Below are 14,088 nucleotides of genomic sequence, written 5' to 3' on the forward strand. Positions count from 1 at the left end.
ATTAAAGAAAATTAAAACAAGTCAACAAGAGCAAAAGTATGACATTGAGTATATCCCACCTGAATTTAGAGACCATCTCAAGAACAGATTTGAAGCACTGAACACTAATGGCAAAGACCAGACGAGTTATGGAATGACATCAAGGACACCATACATGAAGAAAGCAAAAGGTTACTAAAAAGACAGAAAAGAAAGCAAAGACCAAAATGGATGTGAGAAGAGACTCTGAAACTTGCTCTTGGAGAGTAGCTAAAGCACATAAAAGAAATGATGAAGTAAAAGAGCTGAACAGAGTATTTCAAAGGGCAGCTCGAGAAGGCAAACTACTGTAATAAAATGTGCAAAGACCTGGAGATAGAAAAACAAAAAGGAAGAGCTCATTTCAAGCCATGAGTTGCAATAATCAAGGACTCTATGGGCAAAATACTGAACGATGCAGGTAGCATCAAAAGAAGATGTGCCAAAAAGAATTGGTTGACATTCAACTATTTCAGGAGGTAGCATATGATCAAGACCCAATGGTACTGAAGGAAGAAGTTCAAGCCGTACTAAAGGCACTGGCAAAAAAACAAAACTCCAGGAATTGACAGAATATCAATCAAGATGATTCAATAAACTGATGCAACCCTGGAAGCACTCACTCATCTATGCCAAGAAATCTGGAAGAGAGCTACCTGGCTAACTATCTGGAAGAGAGCCATACATGTGCTGAATCCAAAAAAAGGTGATCGAACAGAATGCAGAAACTATCAAACAATGTCGATATCACACTCAAGAAAAACTCTGCTGAAGATCATTCAAAAATGGTTGCAATAGTACATCGAAATTCAAACCAGATCCTGAAGTAGATGTGGAAAGAAGGATATAATTGCTGATGTCAGACAGATCATGGATGAGCAGAGAATAACAGAAAAAATTTACCTGTGTTTTATCGACTGTGTAAAGGCATTTCACCGTGTGGATATTAAATTATGGATAACACTGTGAAGAATGGGAATTCCAGAATACTTAATTGTGATCATGAGGAACCTGTATGTAGATCAAGAGACAGTGCTTTGAACAGAACAAGGGGAGACTGCTTGGTTTAAGAATCAGGAAAGGTGTACATCAACTTTCTATCCTTTCACCATATTTATTCAATCTGTATGCTATGCAAATAATCTGAGAAGCTGGACAATACGAAGAAGAACGTGGCATCAGGACTGGAGGAAGACTCATTAACAACCTGTGATATGCAGATGACACAACCTTGCTTGCTGAAAGTGAAGATGACTTGAAGCACATACTGATGAAGATCAAAGACCACAGTCTTCAATATGAATTGCACCTCAACATTAAGAAAAAAAAAAAATCCTCACTAGACCAATAAACAATATCATGATAAATGTAGAAAAGACTGAAATTGTCAAGAATTTCATTTTACTTGGATCCACAACACCCATGGAGGCAGCAGTCTAGAAATCAAATGACATATTGCATTGGGCAGATCTGCTGCAAAAGACCTCAATGTTTCGTTCTGTAGTAGACAGGGTTGTTATGAATTAGAACTGACTCAACGGCCTCTGGCAAACAACTCCTATATGAATATTTCTATGTAAAAAGTTTTCTTTCACTTGAAGGCTTTCCCACATTCACTGCATTGAAATTATTTCTTTATGTGTTTTCTGATGTCTAGTGAGCCCTGATTTCTTGACAAAGACTATGCCACAGTCTGTGCATGCACAGGATGACTGTCTATGAGTTCACTGAGAAACAATGAGACTTAACTTGCAGCTGAAGCATTTCCCACATTCACTGCATATACAGGGTTTCTCTCGTATATGAGTTTTCTGATACATATTGAACCCTGATTTTGTGATAAACACTGTGCCACATTCTTTGCATTCATAAGGTTTTTCTCTTGTGTGAGTTTTCTGATGGTTAATGACCATGTACTTTTAAGAGAAGACTTTCCCACATAGACTGCATCTATGGGGTTTCTCTCCTATATGAATCATCTGATGATTCATGAACACAGACTTCCTCCAGAAGAAGGCTTTCCCACATTCAAAACATATGTGCAGTTTTTCTATCTTGTCAATTTTATGGTGTTCAGTCAATTGGTACTTCATGTTGTTGGATTTTCAACTCTCATGGGTATTTAAATTCAGTATGAAGTTGCTCACGGTTGGCATGCAGAAAGATTTCCTCCTTTCCGTTAAACTTAGCAGAGCTCTTTATTTTATATCTTCTGCTCTGATTGATTAATGTTAAAACTGATTTCACAGTTTTTGCACATAAGTCAAATATACTACGATCTTGCCTTAAGGCATAGTGACTCCTGTGCCGATGAACACTATTTTCAAATGCATTATCTTCATAGCATTTTTCTATTCTATTCACCCTGCTTTCATCTGGCATGTGCCCCAACAGATGATCATTAATTTTCTGGTTCTAGAAAAGAAGAGAACAATGAATCCTTCCATCATCTTGATTTGGAATAAAGCTATTTTAAAAAATGCTTTGATGTGAAGTGGCTCTTAGTGACAATCCTATGATATAAAAAAAAATAAAATAAAACTTCATGTTTAATGTTTCTTGCACACTGGTTAAAAACACGATATAAACAACCCAAAAAGTAAAAGCAGTTAGCATAAAAAAAAGGTGAGATAGTACATAATCAATAAATACATATTTGGCTGTTCCTCAGTAAGATCCTGTAGAACACACAGAAACTGTAAAATACATGCAAGTCACTCTGAGCAGCAGACCACAGAGGCTAGGGGACCATTTGATCTAAACTGAGGAAGAACAGATTCACTCGACAAATCCTCACTGAATGACAACTATGTACCAGGCATGGTGCTTGTGTTGGGGACACACACACACACACATTCCTCATGTTTATGGAGCTGTGGTGAGTTGACTCCCTTGATGTGGCCTTTTGCCTTGGTTCTTTGGAAAAACAGCTTGATTTTTCCCTCTAAGCCCTGAGGAGTTTCTTTGCTCTAGTTTTCTACCCCAGAGGGTTTGTTACTTTTGTCCAGGTTGATTGACATTTCCTAGTTGAGCTGTAAACAACTTGTGGTTTGATACATTTTATTTGGCCCTGGGCTACAGACTGCCCTGTGATTGGTACATGCATCACAGGGATTGGTTAATAGACTATGCAAATGAGGTGTCTGTGGCTTACCGAGAGGGAATTAGTCAACTCATGGCCATGCCTTGAAAATGACCAGGAGTTTGCTTATATAGGCAGCCAACCCCACAGAAGCAGACAGAAGCAGAATGAATAAAGAGAAAAGAAGCAGTGAAAGGGGAGGTCAGGATCTTTCTAAAAGAGCTGTTAACACGGGTTGAGTCCTTTAACACTGAAGATACTGAGAGGCCTGGAAGGGGCCCTGTGGCAAAGCCCGTGACAACAGGCCTGGAAAGGGCCCTGCGGCAGTTGGTGGTGACAGCAGAAACCTGCTGCTAGGAAGGCAGTTAAGAGAGCTGAACAAAACTTCTACACTGGTATCAGCTGGGTCAGGTAGCAATGGGGAGGCCAACGTGAGGGAGGCCAAAGACAGCCTAGGCCAAAGGCCTAACTCTTGCATGGTGATCCTGTTCCTAACACGTGTCCTTCTTTATTCTGCAGATGACCATCAAACAAACTTTCTCAAAACACTAATCTCACATTTACTGGAAATTTCTTATAGTCAACACTCCAAACTTTGGTCTGGCTAGGCCATTCTGCTCTATGCCTACAGAAAGAGGAAAACAATAATCCTTAGGGAATATTACAACAGGACAAAGGAGCACATAATCTCTAGAGGCAGACAACTTGCAGCACTGGTTATGGGGATTGCCACCTTTCTCCTCATGCTGTGCCGGCACTAGTTAAGAAATTATCATACACAGACCTGTAAAGGAGAGGGACCCAACAAAGGCAGAATTCAAGGTAATGACCAGATGACTACAATTTAAGAAGTACAGTACTAAAACCTAAATGCATAGAGTTGTCTGGGAAAGAATATGATTCTAGTTCCCTAGAGATACTGGGATATTGGTGTTGTCAAGATAAACAAAATACATAGAATTAAAATCTATATGCAGTCCCTGGATGATGCAAACAGCTAACATACTTGGGTGCTAACCAAAAGTTGGAGGTTAAAGTCCACACAACAGCACCTCAAAAGAAAGGCCTGGCAATCTACATCTGAAAAATCAGCCATTGAGAATTCTACGGAGCACAATTTTCCTCTGAAAGACGAGTCATCATGAGTCAGAGTCGACTCAATGGCAACTGGTTAAAGTCTATGATAGACGATATCAAGGGAGATGTCAATTGGCAGCCTCCTAGGGAACAGAAGGAGCTTAACTCATTGGAATGAAGGAAACTTTAAAGGTTATAAGAATACATGAGAAAAAGGAGATCAAACTTTTGGAGAACCTCAGAGTAAGGGAAAATAGAAACTAAGGAAGCAGACAAAAGCACAAGGAGAGACCAGTTTATTGAGGAGGTGCAACACTTCAGGTGGGGTTGCACGTTAGCATGTGAAACCAGTATTACCTAATGGGGAGGAGGGTGCTGTACTCAGCAGACTGTTACAGACTCAAGTTTGCTCTCTGAAAGGTGGAATTTCAAGGCAAGGTAGGTGGAAGGACAAAAAGGGAAAGATTTCAAAATCCCAGAAAGAGAACTATACAAGCAAAAATATCAAGATGCAGAGCAAATAAACAAGGATCTGATCTCAGAAGAGGCAAAGGGGTAGGCAAAGGGGTACATTTTACTCTAAACTCAACAAAGAAAAAGAGGTTCTACATGGGAGAGGAATACGTGGAAACACTGTTATCAATTCTCAGACACCCTTCATAGCTGTGACGCCCTCTCTCACTACAATGTGATTCCACAGCCTCCCCCTACTTGATGGTTTTCATTTGCTTACCTGAAAAGGTTCGACTATGGATTTTGTCTTCTATACTCCATGGTGGTTCTCCTCGTTCCAACCTGGATAGTGCAGCTGGCTTACTAACTTGATATCCTGTTCACAGGAAATGACAGAGGACTCAGACTATATCAAATTTGACTTGGGTTTGTGAAGACTGCAGAATGTTACTTTTGGGACAAAACAATTTCCACATGTATACAATAAAGAATGTTTTCTCAGGAGTGGGGACTATATACTCACTTATCTAAGGCCAGACTCTAGACTGACACTTTACTGTTTCAGAGAACTAGAAACACTTCTAAGCCTTCAATGGCTGAGAAAAGAAAGGTCACTGACTGGGCACCTTCCAAGTGACACAGGGAAGCTGTCCTCACCCACGGACACCATATTATTGTAGTTCTCCAACATCACATCCTGGTACAGGTCCTTCTGAGCAGGGTCCAGGAGCTGCCACTCCTCCCAGGTCCATTTCACAGCCACATCATCAAATGTCAGTGATTCCTGTTACAACAGGGTCCTGTTTAGTGAACTGATTTCCTTTTGATGATATAAATGAAATGTGAATGACATTGTTCTGCTCGTTTCCTCTACACAGGCTGCATCTATATACTTAATGTTGTTTTTTAAAATACCTTATAAAATAGAAAAATCATAACAAAATATTTTGTAATTATGCATTCAATCATCCATCCATTCATCAAATGAGATGTTTCCATAATGTGGAGCAATTCATTCTTCTTGATTAACCAAGAAACATCTCACATTCACATATACACACACACACACATGCACCTATATATATATGTGTCGGTGTACGTGTATATATAGGTGTGTGTGTATATATGTGTTCGCACATGTATGTGTTCACATATTTGGCCACCTATTTGCTAAGTGACAAACATTAATAAGTTACATCTGAGGGAATAAAACATGTAACTACATTAAACATGAGTCTTCACAACCTGTGTCAGAATCTGTGCTGAAGAGACTTGACATGCCAGTAGCAAGGAAGCACAAATGAAGAAAGTTCGATGCCACATGGAGATCAGCAGGATCCAAGAAAGAGAAGCTGAAAGAGACAAGGATTTTTCCTCCACAGCAACAGAGAATGTCTTCCCCTAGAACTGGTGCCCTGCATTTGAACTTTTAGCCTCTTTAACTCTGAGAAAATCAATTTCTGTTAGTTAAAGCATACACTTCTGTTTGTTAAACACCCCCAGCAGCATAGAGAACTAAGACAGCACATACACACTTCCCCAGGTTTTCCGCAACAGTAACACCTTAACATCAGGTCCTACAATACAGTCATCAGGAAACTGACGTTGATACGATCACTCTACCTTATGCAGATTTACCAGCTCACATGGCCTCTTTGTGTGGGTGTGTGTCACTAGCTCTACACAGCACTATCACATATGCAGACCCATGTGATCACCATATAGAACATAGTGATGGGTGCACAACAGGGCAAATATGATTAATGTCACTGAATCATACACTTAAAACAGGTTGAAACAGCAAAGTTCTGTGATATATATTTTACCACAATTTAAAAAAAAAGAAAGAAACCAAACAGCTGCATCACAAGGATCCTTCAGGGTACCTTTATAGCCTAAGACACCTCCTCCTTCTCTCTCCTCCTACCTAACCCTTGTAACCCATTAATCTGCTTATCACAAAAGGTTACACACCGTATGATTACCTTTATGTAACGTTCTTGAAATGACAAAATCATAAAGATGGAGAATATATTTTTTAAAGTCAGGGTCAACTTCTACACATAAAAAGACTTTATATGTATGATTACGTCCCTTTAAATTTGTTCAGATTAAATACTCGGTTCTCTCCCAAACCTCATTAGTGACAAATGTACTTTTTTTCAAGTATGACTATGAACTCATGGAAATGCTCTTCAGTGACACAGTAATTGATCTTTAGATGCTGTTACGGATTGAATTGTGTCCCTCAAAAATGTGTGTCAACTTGGGTAGGCACGATTCCCAGCATTTTGTGGTTGTCCACCATTTTGTGATCTGATGTGATTATCCCATGTGTTATAAATCCTAACTTCTAGAATGTTAATGGGGTAGGATTAGAGGCAGTTATGTTAATGAGGCAGGACTCAATCTACAGGATTAGGTCATATATTAAGTCAATCACTTCTGAGACATAAAAGAGAGAATTGAGCAGAGAGAGATAGGGGACTCCTACCACCAAGAATGAAGAACCAGGAGGGGAGCACACCCTTTGGACCCAGGGTCCTTATGATGAGAAGCTCCTAGACCAGGGGAAGATTGATGACAATAATCTTCCCCCAGAGCCACTACAGAGAGAAAGCATCCCCCTAAAGCTGGCACCCTGAATTTGTACTTTTAGCCTTCTAGGTTGTCAGAGAATAAATTTCGTTTTGTTAAAGCCATCCACTTGCAGTATTTCTGTTATAGCAGCACTAGATAACTAAGATAGATGCTCAAACTATACCATCTTAGGCCAACAGAGAGTCCCTTCAAGTTGGCCTCTGTGGTCTTTGTAATAAGATGCCACTCATGTAAAAATGTGGTAATAGTTGTGTTTCTGTATATATACATATTTATGCATATGTATACATATGAATAAATAATATACACATATACATCGTGCAGGAAGTTAACACTGCCGTTTAAAAAAGGAGATTAGAAAAGATGTGTAGAAAGGGAATGTCTTTTCTTGTATGTGTACTTTGTTATGATTTGAATCTTTTACCATTAAAATGTATTCATGAGTCATTTGTGTACTTAAAAAAATAATACAGGCAATAAAAGCCAGGTAAGAAGTGGATCTGAACATGGGGAAAGACTGCCTTCTCTAAGATGAGGTGAAGCTCTAAAGTAAATCTTATACAAGAATTATCAGACAAGAGTACTTTCAACTTCCTACTTCCAAGTCTGTACTCAAACACAGGTTCATTGAGAACTGTTTGAAACTTGTGCAATGCTTCCATTTTCCTAGGATGTTTAGGTTTCATTCCTGTGTAAACACAGACCACCACAAGGCTGAGCCCATTGGTTAACTTGGCGTTTGTCTCCTGTGTCCACTGAGTTTGCCTGGTCTATTCCTACAGGGATCTATGAGGAACCTGGGAAGAAACAGCCATAGGAAACCTGCTTTTGCATCTATGAGATGCTGCTGTTCAGGACACCATCCATCACATCACCTACAGGAAGAACCATCAAAGAAACTTACTAAGACTAAATTTCCACGAAATATTGAAATTCCCCAAGAAACTGATCTTCTTTCTCCTTAAATCAGTGCTGATCATGTAATGGAGACACAGTAGCACAGTGGTTAAGAGCCCAGCTGCTTATCAAAAGGTCAGCAGTTCAAATTCACAAGCTGCTCCTGGGAAACCCTATGGGGCAGTTCTACTCTGTGTTATCGGGTTGCTACAAGTTGGAATCGACTCGACAGCAATGGGTTTTTTTTTAAATCATGTAAATTATAATGGCATTCTTGTTTACTGGGTGAGAGAATTATTAAATGTAAGCTGATAGCTAGTGCAACCCTCAGAACCTACCTGTCACACACTATATTCCAACATCAGTAATTTGATGTTAATCCTATGAATAAATTCTGGATCCTGCTTTGCCTGATGTTGAAGTCAGAGTCTAAGTTTACTTCTGTCCAGCTCCTATACTTCCAAATATACACTTTTCACATTAACTGAACTGATATTTTACAGGCATCTACAAATTTATTAGGGAACAAAGAAAAGCATACAACAAACCAAAAGTCACCTGTGTCTTCATCATTTTGTTTCTGGGAAATGGCCAGCAACTTGGATGCTGTCTTTTGTGTTTTCTGGATCAGGTCTAAATTTTTGCTCAAATGTATCAGTCTCTGGTGAAGAGTGTTCCCAGAAATGATAATTCCAAAATCCCGGAACTTCCTCCTTCCTTCAATTGATTCTTTTGCTGCTGGGGAGTAAGGGTCTGTAGGCAAAGGGAAAATGCAAGCTGAATGGTACATTCCTTCCAGGTAGGGATGCTGTCACTGATCTTTGTACTCACATTAACACAAGGCCCCCAATACTGCTGACTATCCCTTTATTTGGTGACTCAGAACATTTTCCACACCTGGACAATAAAACAAGACACAGAATTTGCAAAGATATGGGTAAAAGGTGTCTTTTTAAAAAATAGTGCTTGGACAACTGGATATATAGGTGAAAGAAAAAATAATGTTGATCCCTACCTCACAACATAACAAAAATCAATATAAGGTCAACTGTGATTCTCAGAAAGGTACATCAATAAGGCTTTAAGAAGATGATATTATGGTATTGTAAAAATGGTATGGCAGAGGCACATGACCTCTTCTAACTTCACAAGGGGGAAGGAGAATCAAGATCAACAGCCCAAGACTGATCCCTATAAGGTGGAGGTCAGACATACTTCTCTCTCCAACCTTTCTGATGTCAGCCATCCCTCCCACGGCACTCTCTACTTCTCCGTTGGACTCTGTAATTCACTAAAATGGCCACATAGAACTCACAGACAATACTCGCAATTATGGGGTTTATTAAGTTAGTACCAGGTTACAATTCAGGATCAGAAACAACTTAGGATACAGTTCTTCAATCAGGACAGTCTCTTCTCAGATGTACTCACAGGCAGGCCCTCTCTGTCCCCAGGCCTTTCAGGCCTCTTGGGCTGGCCCGGACTCTACCTTGCTCAGGCAGGTGTTACAAAGCTCTTCAGTTTCACTGGTAAGTTCCCAGAGGCAGCCCGCTTTGCCAGTAAGCCTCAATTGGAAGGTGCTCAGCTCTCTAGCTCTGTGGGTCAGGAAGACTAGCTCTGCTGACAACTGCCCAGAGGTACTCCACCCCACTAGCAAGCCTCCTGCCTGAAGGCACTCATCTCTCTCACTCCATGGGATGGCAAGCCTAGGTCCACGAAGTGGCCAGGGGAACCCCACTCAAACAGAAAGCCTCCTGCCCAAAGTCACTCAATTTTCTTGCTCCATGGCTAGGAAGGCAACCGCACCATCTCTTGCCAGTCTTCTGGTTCTCCTGCCTCTGCTGCCACTGTTTCCCTGCCACTGCTTCTTGCGGTCTCTTGCTTTCTCCAGGGTTTACAGCTTTCTCTGTCTCCTGGGTCTCTCTCAGCAAAGGTGTCCGAGTTCCAAAGGCCACGACCTGCTCTCATCTCTTCTTCTTGGTGGTAGTCAAGTCCCCCTTTCTGCCTCTGGGATGGCTCATTTTAAGCCATTTTAAGCCCAGCAGGATGGCAAAACTAACCAATCCCTTTATTAGGGTTCCATACACCTTATTATCATGGTCCCACTCCCAGAAGGGTGCTGTGCACCTTATTTGCATTAGTAGCAAGCTATCCAATCCCCTTGGTGGGCCACAAGCACCTTATTTGCATACTGCCACCCAATCATTTGGTGGGAGTTACAAGACCGTGGGGAGAAATGCCACATAAAAGAGATCCATTGCACCACAGGTATGAAAAACTATTTTAAACAGGCCTCTTAAAGTACTAATTACACTGTGAAGAATATCCTGCTGCTGGAACTGCAAACTGGCTCAACTGTCGACAGCACTGGGTCTTTGTTGTTTATTACGTTGACGTTATACAAACCCTTCAAAATAACAATTTAAGTCTGAGGTATACATCTGGGTATACATCCACCCAAATTAACTGCACATCTGAACAAGACATGTAAAATTTTTATAGCAGCATTATTTGTAACAGCCCAAACGTCAAACAGCCCAAATGTATGTTGAGAGTAGGAAAAACTGCTATACAGTATATTCAAACGATGGAATGCTATACAACAAATATATCCTTTGAAAGGAAAGAATGCTTTTCAACATTTTTAAAGGATCATATAAAACTAAACACACAAAAATAATCATATGAGACACCTCATGTGACCTGCAAAGCCTAAAATATTTACAAAGTACCCACTTGCAGAATTAAGTTTGTTAATTCCTGTCACCAAGCAAAGTTCTAACAACATGAATGACTCTCACAAATGAAATGTAATTTTGAGCAAAGTAATCTTGACCCCTCTAAAAAAAATCCATGATACACGATTTCATTTATTTTCAGTTGAAAACAGGCAAAATTAAATAAATTATAATGATTAAACGGTAAAACTATAAGCACCAAAAGGCTGGAAATGCTTCCTATAAAGACCAGGATGCTAACTACCTTTGGGTGTGAGATCTGGATACGACTGGGAACATTGGATCCTGGCAGTGTTCTTTTTCTTTGCCTAAGCAATGGTTGCTTACCTGTATACTGTCCCTTAATAAATGAGTTGTATTTCTTTTTTTGGTTTAAGTTTGTGTGTGTGTGTTTTAGGTGAAAGTTTATAGCGCAAATTTCTCATTCAAAAATTGTTTTGTGACATTGGTTGCAATCCCCACAATGTGTCAGCATTCTCCCCCTTTCCCTTTATATCCTGAGTTTCCTGTGTTCATTTGTCCAGGTTTCCTGTCCCTCCTGCCTTCTCGTCTTTGCTTTTGGGCAGGTATTACCCATTAGGTCTCCTATACTTGACTGAACTAAGAAGCACATTTCTCATATGTGTTATTGTCTTATCTTTGGCTGAAAGGTGGACTTCGGGAATGGTTTCAGCTCTGAGTTAGCAGTGTGTCTGGGGGCCATAGTTTTGGGGGTTCCTCCAGTCTCCGTCAGACCAGTAACTCTGGTCATTTTCTGTGAATCTAAATTTTGTTCTACATTTTTTTCTCCCACTCTGTCCAGAAACCTCTATTGTGAGCCCTGTCAGAGTGGTCAGTGGTGGTAGCTGGGCACAATCTATTTCTTCTGGGCTCCGGCTGGTGGTGGTTGTGTTTCATGTGGTCCATTAGTCCTGTGGACTGATATTTTCCTTGCATCTTTGGTTTCCTTCATTCTCTTTTGCTCTGAACATGAAGGGACAAATAGATATATTTTACATGGCTGCTTGCAAGTTTTTAAGACCTCAGATGGCACTCATTGAAATAGGATGTAGAACATTTTCTTTATGAACTATGTTACGCCAATTGACCTAAATGTCACCCTGGACCATGGTTCCCAGGCCTCAGCCCCAGTAACTCAGTCCCTCGAGGTGTCTGGATGTGTCTAGGAAGCTTCTATGGCTTTGCCTTGGTTAAGTTGTGCTGACTTTCACTGCATTGTGCATTCTTTTCTTTCACCAAAGTTGATACTTGACTGCTATCTAGTTAGTGATTTCCCCTCCCCACTCTTCCTCTCCCTCATAACCATCAAAGACTGTTTTTTTCTGTGTGTAAATGTTTTCTTGAGTTTTTATAATAATGGCCTCATACAATATTTGTCCTTTGTGACTGACTTATTTCACTCAGCATAATGCCCTCCAGATTCATCCATGTTGTCAGATGTTTTGTGGACTTATCATTGTTCTTCATCATTGCATAGTATTCCACTGTGTGTATGTACCATAGTTGGTTTATCCATTCATCTGCTGATGGGCACTTAGGTTGTTTCCATCTTTTTGCTATTGTGAATAATGCTGCAGTGAACATGGGTGGGCATACGTCTATTTGTGTGATGGTTCTTATTTCTCTAAGATATATTCCTAGGAGTGGGATTGCTGGATCATGTGGTATTTCTATGTCTAGCTTTTTTAAGAAGGCACCATATCATTTTCCATAGTGGTTGTACTATTTTACATTCCCAGCAGCAGTATATAAGAGTTCCTATCTTCCCACAACCTCTCCAACATTTGTTTTTTTTTTTTTTTTTATTCATGCCAGTAATGTAGGGTGAGATGGTGTCTCACTGTAGTTTTGATTTGCATTTCTCTAATGGCTAATGATTAAGAGCATTTCCTCATGTGTGTGTTAGCTGCCTGAATGTCTTCTTTGGTCAAGTGTCTGTTCATATCCTTTGACCATTTTTAAATTGGGTTATCTTTTTTTTTTTTTGAGGTGTTAAGGTATTCTATTGATTTTAGAGATTAGATCATTATCAGGTATGTCATAGCCAAATTTTTTTCCCCCGTCTGCAGGTTCTCTTTTTACTCTTTTGGTGAAGTCTTTTGATGACCTAAATGCTTAATATTTAGGAGATCCCAGTTATCTAATTTATCTTCTGGTGTTTGTGCATTTTTACGGTTTGTATGCTATTTATGCCATATATTAAGGCCCTCAGAACTGTCCCTATATTTTCCTCCAGTTCCTATAGTTTTAGGTTTTACATTTAGGTCTTTGATCCTTTTTTAATTAGTTTTTGCGTATGGTGTGAGGCGTGGTTCCTGTTTCATTTTTTTTTACAATTGGACATCCAGTTTTGCCAGTACCATTTGTTAAAGAGACTGTCTTTTCCCCACTTATTGGACTTAGGCCTTTGTCAAAAATCAGCTGACTACAGGTAGATGGATTTATGTCTGGGTTCTCAATTCTGTTCCATTGGCCTATGTGTCTGTCATTACACCAGTACCAGGCTGTTCTGACTACCATGGCTGTAAAGTAGGTTCTGAAATCCCGTAGCGTGAAGCCTTCTACTTTGTTCTTCTTCTATTATGCTTTACTAAGCTGGGCCTCTTTCCTTTCCATATATAAAGTCAGTGGTTAGTTTTTCCATCCCATTAATAATGCTGTAGGTATCTAGATTGGGACAGCATTATAGCTGTAGATCGCTTTTGGTAGGATTGACATTTTTAAAATGTTAAGTCTTCCTATCCATGACCATGGTATGTTTTTCCATTTATGTAGGTCTCTGTTGGTTTCTCGCAGTAGTGTTTTGTAGTTTTCTTTGTATGGGTCTTTTACGTTCCTGGTTAGATTTATTCCTAAGTGTTTTACTTTTTTAGGGGCTATTATAAATGGCATTGTTTTCCTGATTTCCTTTTCAAAGTTCCCTTTTTTGATGTATAGGAATCCAACTGATTTTTATATGTTTATGTTGTATCCCACTACTCTGCTGAATCGATTAGTTCCAATAATTTTCTTGTGGAATCTTTAGGATTCTCTATATATAGCATCATATCATCAGCAAATAGGGACAGTTTTACTTCTTCCTTACCAATCTGGATGCCCTTTATTTCTTTTTCTTGCCTTATTGCTCTAGCTAGGACTTTCAGCACAATGTTAAATAGGAGTGATGATAAAGGGCATGCTTGTATTATTCCTGTTCTCGGGGGAATGCTTTCAGTCTCTCTC

The 14,088-nt window shown here is 39.8% G+C and overlaps 1 protein-coding gene across 9 annotated transcripts in view; it reads right to left on the bottom strand.

Annotated features, from left to right (window-relative positions):
• Nucleotides 1-14,088, bottom strand: part of LOC126086050 (zinc finger protein 613-like) — a 167,393-nt gene that overhangs the window by 32,464 nt on the left and 120,841 nt on the right. For 3 of the 9 annotated variants that reach the window (XM_049902072.1, XM_049902074.1, XM_049902083.1), the window contains 3 exons: nt 8,687-8,881; nt 5,288-5,414; nt 4,911-5,006 (listed from right to left, as the gene is read on the bottom strand). The exons of 3 other annotated variants lie outside the window; for them this stretch is intronic. Coding sequence is in view for 1 of the 6 variants with exons in the window: in XM_049902083.1 (XP_049758040.1) it covers nt 4,911-5,006; nt 5,288-5,414; nt 8,687-8,701 (238 nt within the window). In the remaining 5 variants the exon portion in view is untranslated. Of the gene's footprint in view, nt 1-3; nt 2,434-4,910; nt 5,007-5,287; nt 5,415-8,676; nt 8,882-14,088 lie in introns of those variants that run through there. 3 more of the 9 variants (XR_007519404.1, XM_049902073.1, XM_049902075.1) reach the window with 3 other exon arrangements.

This window comes from Elephas maximus, chromosome 11, assembly GCF_024166365.1.
Source record: "Elephas maximus indicus isolate mEleMax1 chromosome 11, mEleMax1 primary haplotype, whole genome shotgun sequence".
NCBI classification, from domain to species: domain Eukaryota; kingdom Metazoa; phylum Chordata; class Mammalia; order Proboscidea; family Elephantidae; genus Elephas; species Elephas maximus.